At 39.8% G+C, this 16,779-nt stretch overlaps 1 protein-coding gene and 1 pseudogene across 1 annotated transcript in view; both read right to left on the minus strand.

The window, feature by feature from the left end:
* The window catches only part of LOC124716681, a 130,928-nt gene that overhangs the window by 18,798 nt on the left and 95,351 nt on the right, over positions 1–16,779 (minus strand). Inside the window, exon 5 of the mRNA XM_047243220.1 lies at positions 15,768–15,933. Coding sequence (XP_047099176.1) covers positions 15,768–15,933 — 166 coding nt within the window. The remainder of the gene's footprint in view (positions 1–15,767; positions 15,934–16,779) is intronic.
* On the minus strand, positions 13,039–13,156 carry LOC124717397 (annotated as a pseudogene).

The raw sequence follows: 16,779 nt of genomic DNA on the forward strand, positions 1-16,779 counted from the left end.
TGATAGTTCGGTAATTTTCACATCTGTCAACACTTGCTTTCTTTGGGATTGGAATTATTATATTCTTCCTGAAGTCTGAGGGTATTTCGCCTGTTTCATACATCTTGCTCAGCAGATGGTAGAGTTTTGTCAGGACTGGCTCTCCCACGGCCGTCAGTAGTTCCAATGGAATATTGTCTACTCCGGGGGCCTTGTTTTGACTCAGGTCTTTCAGTGCTCTGTCAAACTCTTCACGCAGTATCATATCTCCCATTTCATCTTCGTCTACATCCTCTTCCATTTCCATAATATTGTCCTCAAGTACATCGCCCTTGTATAGACCCTCTATATACTCCTTCCACCTTTCTGCTTTCCCTTCTTTGCTTAGAACTGGGTTTCCATCTGAGCTCTTGATATTCATACAAGTGGTTCTCTTATCTCCAAAGGTCTCTTTAATTTTCCTGTAGGTGGTATCTATCTTACCCCTAGTGAGATAGGCCTCTACATCCTCACATTTGTCCTCTAGCCATCCCTGCTTAGCCATTTTGCACTTCCTGTCGATCTCATTTTTGAGACGTTTGTATTCCTTTTTGCCTGCTTCACTTACTGCATTTTTATATTTTCTCCTTTCATCAATTAAATTCAATATTTCTTCTGTTACCCAAGGATTTCTACTAGCCCTCGTCTTTTTACCTACTTGATCCTCTGCTGCCTTCACTACTTCATCCCTCAAAGCTACCCATTCTTCTTCTACTGTATTTATTTCCCCCATTCCTGTCAATAGCTCCCTTATGCTCTCCCTGAATCTCTGTACAACCTCTGGTTCTTTTAGTTTATCCAGGTCCCATCTCCTTAAATTCCCACCTTTTTGCAGTTTCTTCAGTTTTAACCTACAGGTCATAACCAATAGATTGTGGTCAGAGTCCACATCTGCCCCTGGAAATGTCTTACAATTTAAAACCTGGTTCCTAAATCTCTGTCTTACCATTATATAATCTATCTGATACCTTTTAGTATCTCCAGGGTTCTTCCGTGTATACAACCTTCTTTCATGATTCTTAAACCAAGTGTTAGTTATGATTATGTTGTGCTCTGTGCAAAATTCTACCAGGCGGCTTCCTCTTTCATTTCTGTCCCCCAATCCATATTCACCTACTATGTTTCCTTCTCTCCCTTTTCCTACACTCGAATTCCAGTCACCCATGACTATTAAATTTTCGTCTCCCTTCACAATCTGAATAATTTCTTTTATTTCATCATACATTTCTTCAATTTCTTCGTCATCTGCAGAGCTAGTTGGCATATAAACTTGTACTACTGTAATAAAAATGGTTCAAATGGCTCTGAGCACTATGGGACTCAACTGCTGAGGTCATTAGTCCCCTAGAACTTAGAACTAGTTAAACCTAACTAACCTAAGGACATCACAAACATCCATGCCCGAGGCAGGATTCGAACCTGCGACCGTAGCGGTCTTGCGGTTCCAGACTGCAGCACCTTTAACCGCACGGCCACTTCGACTACTGTAATAGGTGTCGGCTTCCTATCTATCTTGGCCACAATAATGCGTTCACTATGCTGTTTGTAGTAGCTTACCCGCATTCCTATTTTCCTATTCATTATTAAACCTACTCCTGCATTACCCCTATCTGATTTTGTGTTTATAACCCTGTAGTCACCTGACCAGTAGTCTTGTTCCTCCTGCCACCGAACTTCACTAATTCCCACTATATCTAACTTCAACCTATCCATTTGCCTTTTTAAATTTTCTAACCTACCTGCCCGATTAAGGGATCTGACATTCCACGCTCCGATCCGTAGAACGCCAGTTTTCTTTCTCCTGGTAACGACATCCTCTTGAGTAGTTCCCGCCCGGAGATCCGAATGAGGGACTATTTTACCTCCGGAATATTTTACCCAAGAGGACGCCATCATCATGTAAACATACAGTAAAGCTGCATGCCCTCGGGAAAAATTACGGCTGTAGTTTCCCCTTGCTTTCATCCGTTCGCAGTACCAGCACAGCAAGGCCATTTTGGTTATTGTTACAAGGCCAGATCAATCAATCATCCAGACTGTTGCCCTTGCAACTACTGAAAAGGCTGCTGCCCCTCTTCAGGAACCACACGTTTGTCTGGCCTCTCAACAGATACCCCTCCGTTGTGGTTGCACCTACGGTACGGCTATCTGTATCGCTGAGGCACGCAAGCCTCCCCACCAACGGCAAGGTCCATGGTTCATGGGGGGGCTCCACTATATGGCGAGTAGCAACTATCCTTTTCAGAATATTGTTACATCCCATCCTGGATTTTCCATTGTTTGATTATTGAATGAGAGATATTGTTAAGAAGAGGTCACCACCATACTCGCTGACGATGGTCATCCTGGGGAATGCAGAACTGTGGCTCATCAATTAACACAATGTGATGCCACACATCAGCAGACCATGCATCCTTGTCACCACACAAATCCAAACAGTCATTGGTGTTTTGTTGTTAGTCGCAGCCCACACGTGGGATGTTAATTCTCTAGCCTGGCTGCTGCTAGTCTACAGCCAATGTGCAAGGTGACACAGACTGTTACAGGGAGTCTATTATTTGCTCTCTGATGGCAGGTGCAGATGCCAAGGGTCCCAATGTGCTTCGTGCACAGTATGGCAATCCTCCCTTGTGATGGTCGGATGTAGTCAACTGGAACCTGATGAAGAGTATGATCATCCTCATGTTCCCATACAGTCTGACATCAGGCCACTGTCACATCCTAATGCCCTTAAAAATGGATATTTCACAACCTGGCCAGCTGGTCAAATGAAGACCCACAACAAAGCCCCTTTCAAGCTCTCTCATCTGCTGATAACGATGTCCCACAACACTACATGGCATCTTCATGTTCTTCACAGTGATCACTCAACATTTGATGTCGTTTACAGCCGTTATATATCCTATCGGGCCTTGCAACGACACTAAATAGGCCCACAAACAACACTAATGTACTATGGTGGGTGTTTTACCTGTCACAAAGAATGGTCTACATGTATACAAACTTACATTGACATCCAATCATGTCATCTAAGTGTTTCAATTTTTTTTATCAAGGACTGTATACATTATCCATAACATGTGAGAAGTGGCTCAATGAACACAACATTGTCAAACAAGTTTCCCTGATACACACTGAAAGACTCTTCTAAATAATTTCAGTATTAGCTTTGTTAAGACTTACAACTTTAAAACAATAATCTGAGCCAATAACCTAAAGTGATATAGGTAAATATATATGCACTTTTCCCTCCTGCAGTAGAATAAAACAGTCTTTTTAAGTTGTGTTGCACCATTATTGACACAGTTTGCACCTTAGTTTGCTGATCTGTAGGCCATCTGCCATAAGAAAATGTCCTACACAAGCAACTTCTGATCTTCTATGCATGTTTCACAGCAAGATGTCACACGTATCGAGCAACAGTGCCTCCAAAATGTCTTGCAAATTATTTGACAAATACACAAATACCAATGTTGTGGTTGATGCTGGATGTGGAAATACCAACACTATTCTAGAACAATATAAACTCTCATCAGATATGTGGTCAGTATACCCATCCATCCCATCTTAAAGTGTGTGTTCAGCTTTGATGTGACTGGTCCACATCAAGATGTCGAAAGAAGAAATTCAAAGAGAGCCCCAAAGTTAACCTGAAGCAGCACTACATCACAACTGTCAAGATACACCCTCAACCACCCAAGTTCAAAGAGAACTGTCCATCAGTTATAGAAGACTTAGAAGAGCAGAGTAGTAGAAAAACTGCCCCAGAATGAAACTGTGGGGGAATGCCACATCACTGGCTGTTCTCCTTACTTTGCTTATTAGAACTGTGAAGGAATGTGTGCACAAAACTGATCAGCCACATGAAAACCCATTCACAGAAAGATTTTCTATTCATTCAGAAATGATTGTATAGCACTGCAAGGCCTCTACATCACTTACTTCCATGCGAGAAACTAAAATAGGTTTTCCATGGCCAGGATGTTGGTTTGCTATTCATTTTGGACTATTTCTTATCCTTGGCAATTTTTTTCTCATTAACACTAACTGACAGGACACAGTGGTTAAACTGCTGGACTTTTATTCATGAGGAGTAAGTTTGAACTTCCCATTTGGTCAAAGAGATTTCATTTTTCCACAGCTACCCTGAGTCATTTAAGGCCACTGCCAGAATGGATCCTTTCAAAGGGACTTGGCTAATCTTCTTTCTCATTATTTACTTATCTGAACTAGTCTTGCATATCTAATGACCTCATCGTTAACATAGTTCATTAACTGATTCATTTAGTTCATTCTGTGGATGTCACCATGAAGGAGAACTTTCAAGGATATGGACTATGTTGAATATACATTAACAGGTGTTGAAACTCCATTTCTATTTAACTTTCATTGCATTTCCACAAATGTGTTTAACCAAGCTGTACATAACATGTCAAAAATTGACAACCGTGCCACTTCTCCAGTCATCAAATAGTTGTTCATCTCCTATTGCTAGCTAAACTTCTACATTAATACAACAAGGTTTTTTAAGGGCAACAGTTATTTGATAACAGGTATCTTCAATTCATAAACTGAGAAAATGAATGTCTGTGGAAGGAATGATTAATAAAGTACATTTTTAAATTTCTTTTAAATTTACAGAGATTCTCAATTTCTTGTGTGTCAGGTGGGAAATTACTGAAGACCTACATACCAGGATATAGAATCCTGCACTGAACCCTTGCCAAAGAGGCAAAGAGTACATGAAGATTATTTTCTTATCTTGTATTATTATTAAGTAAGTCACAATTCAGTTACATCTTGCAGTTTTCATGCAGTTGTCTTCTGAACCAGCAGAGATACTTATGAATAACCCTGTATTCTTACCAGCCATTTCTGCTGAATCAAAACTATATTTGAATTGGGTGAAAACCTCCAAAAGCTACATTGTACAGTCATATTAATGTGACCACCTGTCAAAAGCCTGAATAACCACATTTTGTAGTGTCAGCTGTTGGGAGCCATGCAGAAAGAGAGTCAGTGAGGTTCTGGAAGATACTGACAGGGATTTGGTGCTATGCTGAATCCAGTGCCATGGCCACCTGTGCTTGGTTTCTTGGTTGAGGATCCACATAATGTAAAGCCAAACAGAGGTGGTTCCACAGATTCTCAGCTGGGCTTAAATCCAGGGAGTTTGGTGGCCATGTCTGAGAGGATGGTAAATGCATCCTGGCGCACCCTGAACGATGCACATACACTGCAAGCTGTGTGACATATTGCACTGTCCTGCTGGACAAGGATAAACAAATTGCACGTTGGAGTGGATGTAGTCCCCAGGGATGGATACATACTTGTTTTGGTCCATTGTGCCTACCAGAAAGATGAGATCACACAGATCATAGTCTCCCTCCTCCAGTCTGGACCCTTCCGATGATTGTTGCACGTATTTCATACTGTACACACCAACAGCAATCTGTCCAATGTAGCATAAAACATGATTATCATGAAAAGGCCTTGTGTACCCATTCAGTGGATATTCAGTTGCAGTACTGACATGTTAATTCCAACTTCTGTCACCAATGAAGAGCAGTCAGTATGGGTGTATGAACCAGGTGCTTTACGCAGATGCCCATACACAGCAACTTTCACCGAACAGTCATTTAGAAGACAATGTTGGCAGTCCCTTGATTCACCTGGGCTGTCAGTTGCTCAATAGTTGCACATCTATCACCCATACAGATCTCTGCAGCCATGATTCAATACCGTCATCTATGGGTTGTGGTGAACCACAGTTGCCTCAATGCTGATTTGGGCTAGCAACATTTTGCCAAGCACAGTATACTTTAACCACAGTGGCATGCTAACAGTTTACCAACTTAACCATTTTGGAAGTTGTAGTTTAACAAGACACTGTGGATCAAGCCAGTTCTGCTATATGAAGAATTGTCACATCAGCTAAAGATATTTACATAAAATAGGAGGCCAAATATCAACAGACCTTTTGTGGATATCACATCTGTTCCTACAGAGAGGGCATATGAGGAAAGATACAGCCACAGTGCGTGGAAGCCAGGAGAATGCTGACTATTTGCTCGGCATCTGGTATGCAGTCCATGGACCCACAAGATGCATACAAAATAGACAGGATCGTGGAATCTCTTAGGAGAAAAACAAATGATGTTCTTTGATTGTAATGTAAGAAAGTTTTGTATTATGGTTAGAGTGATGGTGCTATTGTTTGAGTTTTCATAGGAAAAGAATGTATTAGTGTCACATTAATTGACTGAATTGTAAATGTAGTTATGCAATAAACATTTGGAAACAGATCACAAAGTGAAAATACATGTTCAGCTATCATTTGATGACTTGGTATAAATTGTTAGTCAGAAGGCTTTAGGAATTTCTGCAGCAGAGAAGATACTTTGGAGGAGTCTTCATAGGTTTGGCACAGCATAGCTGCTCCACAAACTTCTACAGAGCAACTGGAATTACATACTATCCAGATTCATCAGAAAAGAGGTAATCCTTTAACAGAGCATTGTGATGCACACTACAGGATGCAAGTGAAAGCGTACCACATGTTACCAAACTAAACTGGACTAACTAACATGACCAGAATCCAAACAGATACTTATTATTTTATTTTACATTGTAAAATGCTTCCTTCATTGGCCCAAAAGCTAATGACCATGCCCTTTTGCACGTCGGATAAATCATTCCATTTTCACATTATGAAAATGACTGCACAGTGTCCACTTCCTCCTGAAGCACGTTATATACCATCCACTGCTGGCGCTGCCAACTGCTGTCTCTCAGTGGTAATTGCTCATTGACATCTAATGCAGGCAATAGTCACATAAATGTCACTTGGCCATGTATTTCAATAACATGACTAGTAATGAAAATAAGCAGAACAGATCATTAATCTTGTCTTTAGGCAAACACAGAGATAACTGTATGTGCAAAATATGCTGCTCTTGGCATCAGTATTAATTCATCCTTGCACTGATTCCAGTCTAACTTGTTATCCATCTAAAATCTTACAAATTCCCCCCCCCTCCCCCCCCCCTCCCCCCCCCCCCCCCCCCCACACACACACATCTATATATTCCACATGGAAAAAACATATTAAAAAAGATGCTGTGACTTACCAAACGAGAAAGCGCTGGTAGATAGACACAATAAAAAACACACACACAAATTTCAAGCTTTCGCAACCCACAGTTGCTTCATCAGGAAAGAGAGGGAAAGATGACAGGATGTGGGTTTTAAGGGAGAGGGTAAGGAGTCATTCCAATCTCGGGAGCGAAAAGACTTACCTTAGGGGGAAAAAAGGACAAGTATACACTCGTACACACACACCCACACACCACACACACACACACACACACACACACACACACACACACACACACACACACACACACACACTCACACACACATATCCATCCGCACATACAAGCAGCTTGTGTCTGTGTATGTGCGGATGGATATATATGTGTGTGTGTGTGTGTCTCCTTACCCTCTCCCTTAAAACCCACATCCTTTCGTCTTTCCCTCTCCATCCCTCTTTCCTAATGAAGCAACCATTGGTTGCGAAAGCTTGAATTTTGTGTGTATATTTGTGTGTCTATCAACATGCCAGTGCTTTCGTTTGGTAAGTTACATCATCTTTGTTTTTAGATATATTTTTCCCACATGGAATGTTTCCCTCTCTCTCTCTCTCTCTCTCTCTATATATATATATATATAACACACACATATAATAGAAGGAAACATTCCACGTGGGAAAAAATATATCTAAAAACAAAGATGATGTGACTTACCAAACGAAAGCACTGGCACGTTGATAGACACACAAACAAACAAACATACACACAAAATTCTAGCTTTCGCAACCAACGGTTGCCTCGTCAGGGAAGAGGGAAGGAGAGGGAAAGATGAAAGGATTTGGGTTTTAAGGGAGAGGGTAAGGAGTCATTCCAATCCCGGGAGCGGAAAGACTTACTTTAGGGGGAAAAAAGGACGGGTATACACTCGCACACACACACACATATCCATCCACACATATACAGACACAAGCAGACATATACAGAGGCAAAGAGCTAAAGCGAAAGCGAAAGCTAGAATTTTGTGTGTATGTTTGTTTGTTTGTGTGTCTATCGACGTGCCAGCGCATTCGTTTGGTACGTCACATCATCTTTGTGTGTGTCTATATATATATATATATATATATGGTTTGGAAGTGGGTTACGTATTGTTGAGTATATATAGGCGGGATAAAATTGTATAGTAGATTACGGTAAAATGGGGAAGGTGAATACAAAGTGAGACTACTGGTAAAAACAGAAAGAGAAAATAAAGAGAAAAAGACGACAGGAAAGATTTCGAAAAGCAACAGCGACAATAACAAAGGTAATTGTTGGGTTCAAATTAATGATATGGTTATAATAGAGGGAAACATTCCACGTAGGAAAAATATATTTAAAAACAAAGATAATGTGACTTACCAAATGAAAGTGCTGGCAGGTCGACAGACACAAAAACGAACACAAACATACACACAAAATTCAAGCTTTCGCAACAAAATGTTGCCTCATCAGCAAAGAGGGAAGGAGAGGGAAAGACGAAAGGATGTGGGTTTTAAGGGTGAGGGTAAGGAGTCATTCCAATCCCGAGAGCAGAAAGACTTACCTTAGGGGGAAAAAAGGACGGGTATATATATGTGTGTGTGTGCACCTTCAACCCATTACATACAGTCTCCCATCCTTCATCAAAGACAACAACCATTTTCTCGAACGCCTGGAATCCTTACCCAATCTGTTACCCCCGGAAACCATCCTTGTTACCATTGATGCCACTTCCTTATACACAAATATTCCGCACGTCCAGGGCCTCGCTGCGATGGAGCACTTCCTTTCACGCCGATCACCTGCCACCCTACCTAAAACCTCTTTCCTCATTACCTTAGCCAGCTTCATCCTGACCCACAACTTCTTCACTTTTGAAGGCCAGACATACCAACAATTAAAGGGAACAGCCATGGATACCAGGATGGCCCCCTCGTACGCCAACCTATTCATGGGTCACTTAGAGAAAGCCTTCTTGGTTACCCAGGTCTGCCAACCCAAAGTTTGGTACAGATTTATTGATGACATCTTCATGATCTGGACTCACAGTGAAGAAGAACTCCAGAATTTCCTCTCCAACCTCAACTCCTTTGGTTCCATCAGATTCACGTGGTCCTACTCCAAATCCCACGCCACTTTCCTTGACGTTGACCTCCATCTGTCCAATGGCCAGCTTCACACGTCCGTCCACATCAAACCCACCAACAAGCAACAGTACCTCCATTATGACAGCTGCCACCCATTCCACATCAAACGGTCCCTTCCCTACAGCCTAGGTCTTCGTGGCAAACGAATCTGCTCCAGTCCGGAATCCCTGAACCAATACACCAACAACCTGACAACAGCTTTCGCATCCCGCAACTACCCTCCCGACCTGGTACAGAAGCAAATAACCAGAGCCACTTCCTCATCCCTTCAAACCCAGAACCTCCCACAGAAGAACCACAAAAGTGCCCCACTTGTGACAGGATACTTTCCGGGACTGGACCAGACTCTGAATGTGGCTCTCCAGCAGGGATACGACTTCCTCAAATCCTGCCCTGAAATGAGATCCATCCTTCATGAAATCCTCCCCACTCCACCAAGAGTGTCTTTCCGCCATCCACCTAACCTTCGTAACCTGTTAGTTCATCCCTATGAAATCCCCAAACCCCCTACCCTACCCTCTGGCTCCTACCCTTGTAACCGCCCCCAGTGTAAAACCTGTCCCATGCACCCTCCCACCACCACCTACTCCAGTCCTGTAACCCGGAAGGTGTACACGATCAAAGGCAGAGCCACGTGTGAAAGCACCCACGTGATTTACCAACTGACCTGCCTACACTGTGACGCATTCTATGTGGGAATGACCAGCAACAAACTGTCCATTCGCATGAATGGACACAGGCAGACAGTGTTTGTTGGTAATGAGGATCACCCTGTGGCTAAACATGCCTTGGTGCACGGCCAGCACATCTTGGCACAGTGTTACACTGTCCGGGTTATCTGGATACTTCCCACTAACACCAACCTATCCGAACTCCGGAGATGGGAACTTGCTCTTCAATATATCCTCTCTTCCCGTTACCCACCAGGCCTCAATCTCTGCTAATTTCAAGTTGCCGCCACTCATACCTCACCTGTCATTCAACAACATCTTTGCCTCTGCACTTCCGCCTCGACTGACATCTCTGCCCAAACTCTTTGTCTTTAAATATGTCTGCTTGTGTCTGTATATGTGTGGATGGATATGTGTGTGTGTGGGCGAGTGTATACCCGTCCTTTTTTCCCCCTAAGGTAAGTCTTTCCGCTCCCGGGATTGGAATGACTCCTTACCCTCTCCCTTAAAACCCACATCCTTTCGTCTTTCCCTCTCCATCCCTCTTTCCTGATGAGGCAACAGTTTGTTGCGAAAGCTTGAATTTTGTGTGTTTTTGTGTGTTAGTTTGTGTGTCTATCGACCTGCCAGCGCTTCGTTTGGTAAGTCACATCATCTTTGTTTTTAGATATATATATAACACTTAAGTGCTTGGCAGAGGGTTCAACAAATCATTTTCGAACTATTTCTTTGTTTTGTCATCATACTCTTGATAGCACAAGGGGAAAATGAAGACATAAATCTTTGTGAGCTCTTATTTCTCTTCTTTTATTGATTTTGTCATTTCTCCCCATGTAGGTGAAATATATTTTTGCGTTCAGAAGAGAAAGTTATGAGGCCAGATCTTACTACAGCAAGAAATGCCTTTGTTTTAATGACTGCCACCCCAACTCACGTATCATATCCGTGATCCCATCTTCCACTTTTTGTTATAATACAAAATGAGCTCCCTTGTTTGAATTTTTTCAGTTCATCTGTCAATCCTGTACTGGCACACAGCTATGCCTTTGATTTTGACTTGTTAACGTTCTAGCAAAAAATAACTGTTCTAATTTGGATTTTCTTTCATAGCATGTTTTCATGATTTACCATTCCCTTTTACACTGCTTACCTTGTAGTATTACTTAATTGACATATCATATTCAATGAGGAACAAATTCTCAATATATTATCTGGTAAAAATCCCATACCACACAGGAATACCCGAAGAGAGGACAGACACGTGTAATGTGCGCAGGTTCATATAACTAAAGGCTGTCTGTGTCTGTTTATGATACCATCAGATAATCAGTTTCGTATCTGAAATTCTTTAAAAGGAATGTGTATGAGACTAAGCCTTGAACTGTTTCTTATGTGTTTGTTGCAGACCTTGTCAGCTGCAGTGCAGGCTCTCTAGTGAGGCTTAGTTCAAGCTCTACTGCTGTCAGCACAGGACATTATCTTTCAACACAAAATTAAATGTTGTTTATTTAAATTATGAGTAGGAATGGACTTGATACCAAACCTTTTGATACTTTACAATTTATGTTATCCCAATGTGTGTTTAATTTTATTTCTGCAGTGCAGTTTCTCAATGTGACCAGTTGCATTTTGATATGGAGGCAGGACATCCTGTGCGAGAGGGATGTCTTTAATACTATAAAATTTTAGTTACTCAAAGTTTACACAATCAATTCAGTGGGTACATCTATGGGATATATGCAAATGGTTGTTTATCTCTTTGAAAGCAAGCTGAAAGTTACAAGGGAATCACATTTCATTGTAGGACACTTTCTCAAAATTTCTTGTAAATGTATTATTTTTTGTATTTTCACTCAATCACTTTTTTATGATGCAATCATAAACAGCTTCAGCCTTGAAAGGCCATCTTCAGATCCCCAGAGAACAGAAAAGCTTAAATTAAGACCTGAAATGAGTGTAATTATTTTCATTATACCTGGAGTACTTAAGTGCTATTACAATGCATATGTTTTGTACCTATGGGCAGCATTTGATGAACGAGTGTTTACGCATTGTCAGCTAAACATAAAATCAGACATCAGGGAATTACATACATTCTTTCCCTTCCTTAATCTTTGCACTAGGTGCATGTTATAGTTCAGTCAGTTATTCATCAAATATTAAAGTAAATACAGGTTGCTAAAACAGTAAAATCTGATAGGACAATGTAAAGTTTTTATAATAAAAGAGCCATAGTAGCATTCTTAATGATTTATTTTTTACTTCAGGCTGCTAGATGTTTATGCCACTGCACTTAGGCTTAGGAGAGATGACACAGAATGAATAATCAGGGCAGTTCCTTCACTGGCACTCTTCTTCCAGCTGTGAAACATTTAAGTTAGCCGCAAAGATGTTAGAAAACACAGACCCAGCCCGGTACACAAATTAAAATATGCATTTTAACGTGTTCTTTGTATTTTGTATCATAAATCTCCAGTTCTTATAAATGTTAAACTGTCTACATTTTTTGACATGTAAAATTTTTAGTTGTTGATCAATGTTACCAATATCATGTCCATGGTATGTTCAGACAGCATCTGATCAGGCCAAGTATGCAAGTGTGCCACCACGAAATACGTAGACAAAACATCAGATAACTGAGTACATATTAAAAAAAAATAAAATAAAATAAAAATTAAAAAAAAGAGTTAAAATTGCATTCAGCACAGCAGATAACATAAAAACATGAGTGTGGCACATTTTGCCATATATAAGTAATAAATATGGGAAATCTGAGGTCTACAAAACATCATGCCATGATTGTGATAACTGCTACATTGTCTAGACAGGCAGGTCCTTTGACTTGAGATTCGAAGAACATACCTGCACCAGCAATAAAACAGCATTAGGTTTTCAAATGCAAAAGGAGGAACGAGTGGCCTACCGGGACCATCCGACCGCCGTGTCATCCTCAGTGGAGGATGAGGATAGGAGGGACATTGGGTCAGCACACTGCTCTCCCGGTCGTAATGATGGTATTCTTGACCGAAGCCACAACTATTTGGTCGAGTAGCTACTCAATTGGCATCACGAGGCTGACTGCACCCCAAAAAATGGCAACAGCGCATGGCGACCTGGATGGTCACCCAACCAAGCACTGACCACGCCCGACAGTGCTTAACTTTGGTGATCTCATGGGAACCGGTGTATCCACTGCGGCAAGGCTGTTGCCTGGACAGTTAGACAGTGTAGAAAATCTGGAGATTTATGGCATGAAACACAAAGTATCAGATAGACCCCACAAGGAACAAAATAAGTTTGCAACTAATGTATACTTCAATATTTATGACTTGGCTGAGTTAGATGCTGCTTCCTGTATACACGCTCCAGCTGACCAGAGGCCACCTTGTGAATGAGTGCAGCACTGTACAGTCTGGGCAACATCTGCATTTCCCAATATCTACCCAGCTAATGCATACAGCTTGAAGCTAGAAGAAGAGAGCCAGCAAGCTGCACTATGCTGTTGTAGTGTAAACATCTAACAGCCTGAAGTGCAGTGCCTAAAGACACTGAAAAATATACCATAAAGATTGATACTCTGTCTTTATTGTAAAGGGCTCAATTTGTTCTAAATAGATTTTATTGTTGTAATGACCTGTGTTTATTTTCGTATTTGATGAGTAACTGACTGAACTATTATTTCAATAAATGTCTTGTTTTATGGTTTTTATATGTGTTGTCTTATTAAGGATTTGTGCATCTTGTGGAATGAGTAGGGATGGAGAAGTACCCTTGGCTGTATATGCAGAACTTATTGATTTCTGATTTTATGCTTAATTGACAATGCATGAACACTTATCTATTAAATGCTGTCCACAAGTATGACCCACACACATTGTAATAGCAGTTTAGTAAGCTCAGAAGTAAATCTACTGAAAATAATTACACTTATTTCAGGTCTTAATTTAAGCTTTTCTGTTCTCTGTTGTAGCACCTGAATATGGCCTTTAAAGGTCAAAACTGGTTATGATTGTATAAAAAACATGCTTGAGTCAAAAAAATGATATAATGAATCAGTCACCATCCCTGCAAATAGGCTGTCATTTTTTCCAATTTTTCAAGAAGAATGGAAGTAGTAAACAGTGTTTGCAGTTAGAGATAATTTACTTTCTTGCATTTTTAAGATTGTGTAAATGGTGCATTTTCTTCTTGTCTATCAGGGAATATGAGAGGGTACCAAAAAACAGAATAACATTGCCATAGGCAGAGTTTGTGTAGTATTCATTTCTGTGACTAGGTGCTCATAGTGCAACTCATTGCCAGTTCAGCGCTACCTGTGTTGTTGATGTGGCTTGTTCTGTTCCTCTGCAGTGATTGTTTTTGTTCATGCTGTTTTGTTCATGTTTCATTTTTTATGATGGCAAGTTTCAGTGAAAAATGGTTCAGTGAATTTAATGGAAGATTTGGGAATGAAAAGAGTTGATGCCAAGTTTGTTCCTTGGGTTCTGACTGACAATCGAAAGGAACATCGAGTTGAAACATGTCGTGTTTTGAAACAACAGCTTGAAACTGATCCAGATTTTCTGTCAAAGATCATTACTATTGATGAATCATCGTGCTATGGTTATGACCAATAAACAAAACAACAGTCAAACCAATGGAAGGCAACATCATCACTCTGTCCAAAAAAACTTCAAGTCAAATCAAACATCAAAACAATGCTGATTTGCTTTTCTGATGCCAAGGATGAGGTTCATTTAGAGTTTGTTCCCCAGGTCAGACCATCAGTCACATTTTTTATTTGGAAGTTTTGAGAAAATTGCACAACAGTGTTCATAAAAAAAGACCAGATTTATGGCAGACAGGAGACTGGTTTTTCCACCACGACAATGCACCTACACACACAGCCATCTCTGTCAGACAGTTTTTGGCTAAAAACAGCATGGTTCCACTGCACAATGCGCCTTATTCACAAGACCTGTTTCTGTGTGACTTTCTTATTTCCGTGCATGAAAAAGGGCATGGGTGAACACTGATTTGACAACACTGAAGAAGTTAGGAAGAAAATGAGGGAGTGGTTGTCAGCCATTTCTAAAGATGTCTACAAAAAATGTTTTGAACATTGGAAGAACAAGTGGGACAAATTCGTTAATTTTAATGGAGAGTATTTTGAGGGGGATAAAGTTGTTTTGCAAACATTTTGAAAATACAGAGCTTTTAAAAAATAATTTTGCTTTCTTTGGGTACCCTTTCATATTTGCCAAATCACTGACTAATTATTATTTTAAAATTATGCAAAAAACACCATCATATTCAGAGGTATTTCTGTTTACATTTAATTATAAATTTATATGCAGGAAAGGATGTTTTGGCAGTACAAATTATTTAAAAGTAAAGAAAACCATTCATCAAGTAGCAGGAGTGTCGCATTGTCAACAGATCCAAAAAAATAAAAGGGACAATGAAAACTTTGCTAGCTCATCAAAGGATGTGCTAGAAAAGTTTACAGTCTCTTTATTGTGTGGGTCTTTTTATAACTCACCTCAACACTTTTTCATTGAGTAGTTAACATTGAGTAGTTTAATTTTAAACATATTCAATTGTAATCTTCTATTCTTCTTTTCACCATTTACAAATGACAGTTCCATTCAACAATAATTAATACATTAGGATTGAAATCACCTATCTTGACATGCATGTCAAAGCAAAATGATAATATCAGAGCTACTAAAAATGTAAAATCAATAACAGCAACTCCAACACACTTCAATAACAAAATCCTAACTACTAAATTCAAGAATTGTACAAGAGTAAAGAAGGTGGTGGGAAATCCTTCGACTTACCCAGCAATGGATTCAAGGTATGAAGTCATATCAGGTCCTGTTGTGCCATGTGCAATACATGAATTACACTCATAAATGGGTATTAAATAACGCTGTTGACAAGAGCTCCGGTCCTGTATAGCTTTTCCACATTTTATACATTTTATTGGGAAACCACACTCAAATGCTGAAAAGGACATACAAAGTACTTTAGAAAAACATACCAACAAGCACATATATTGAATAAGTTATTTGTTCTTAATCACTGTTGATTCATGTAATGTACTGATACCACATACTTATTATTTAATCAGTGAAAGATTTTCAGTGAATTAAAGTGTTTTACTGAAATTTAGTTGCTGGCAAACAATACAGACAGTTACTTTTAATGGTATCTTGTTAGGAAATATATTTTCCTGTGTGCAGACGGGCTGATGATTCCACCTTTACTCAATATTTCAATATTTCAATATTTCCACAGCTGTCATAGTCATCCTCATATTGTAATTGCATAACCACATAAAAATATCTAGCCAGATTGTCAAAATATTCTGCATAACAAACAAAGTTGTCATCATATCTGAAAACCTAAAGTAAATCTTGGTTTAGATATTTTCAGTATCAGCCGTTTTGCTTCTAGACAAATTATTTTTAAAATGGACGCCAAGTACAACTGAGACATCATTTGTCTATAAGTGGAAACAGTAATAGTAAATATTTATGCATTTTATGCACAACTTTTTCACATGCAGCACAGCAAGAACAAACAACTTGTTCACATCTGCTAAAGTCTTTTTTATCTTTTTTTAACAGTATTAACTTTTATCCTAGTCATATCCATTTCATTTCATTTCAGCAGTTTGTTTGTTGTCTGGCTGATTCAATCACATTTATTCTCAATGCTATATGTATTCATATTCTGTATTAGAGAAGGAAAGTTGCTACACACCATATAGCGGAGATGCTGAGTTACAGATACGCAAAACAAAAAATTCTCACAATAATATATTTCAGCCATTTAAGTCTTTGTCTT

This window comes from Schistocerca piceifrons, chromosome 9 (assembly GCF_021461385.2).
Source record: "Schistocerca piceifrons isolate TAMUIC-IGC-003096 chromosome 9, iqSchPice1.1, whole genome shotgun sequence".
NCBI classification, from domain to species: domain Eukaryota; kingdom Metazoa; phylum Arthropoda; class Insecta; order Orthoptera; family Acrididae; genus Schistocerca; species Schistocerca piceifrons.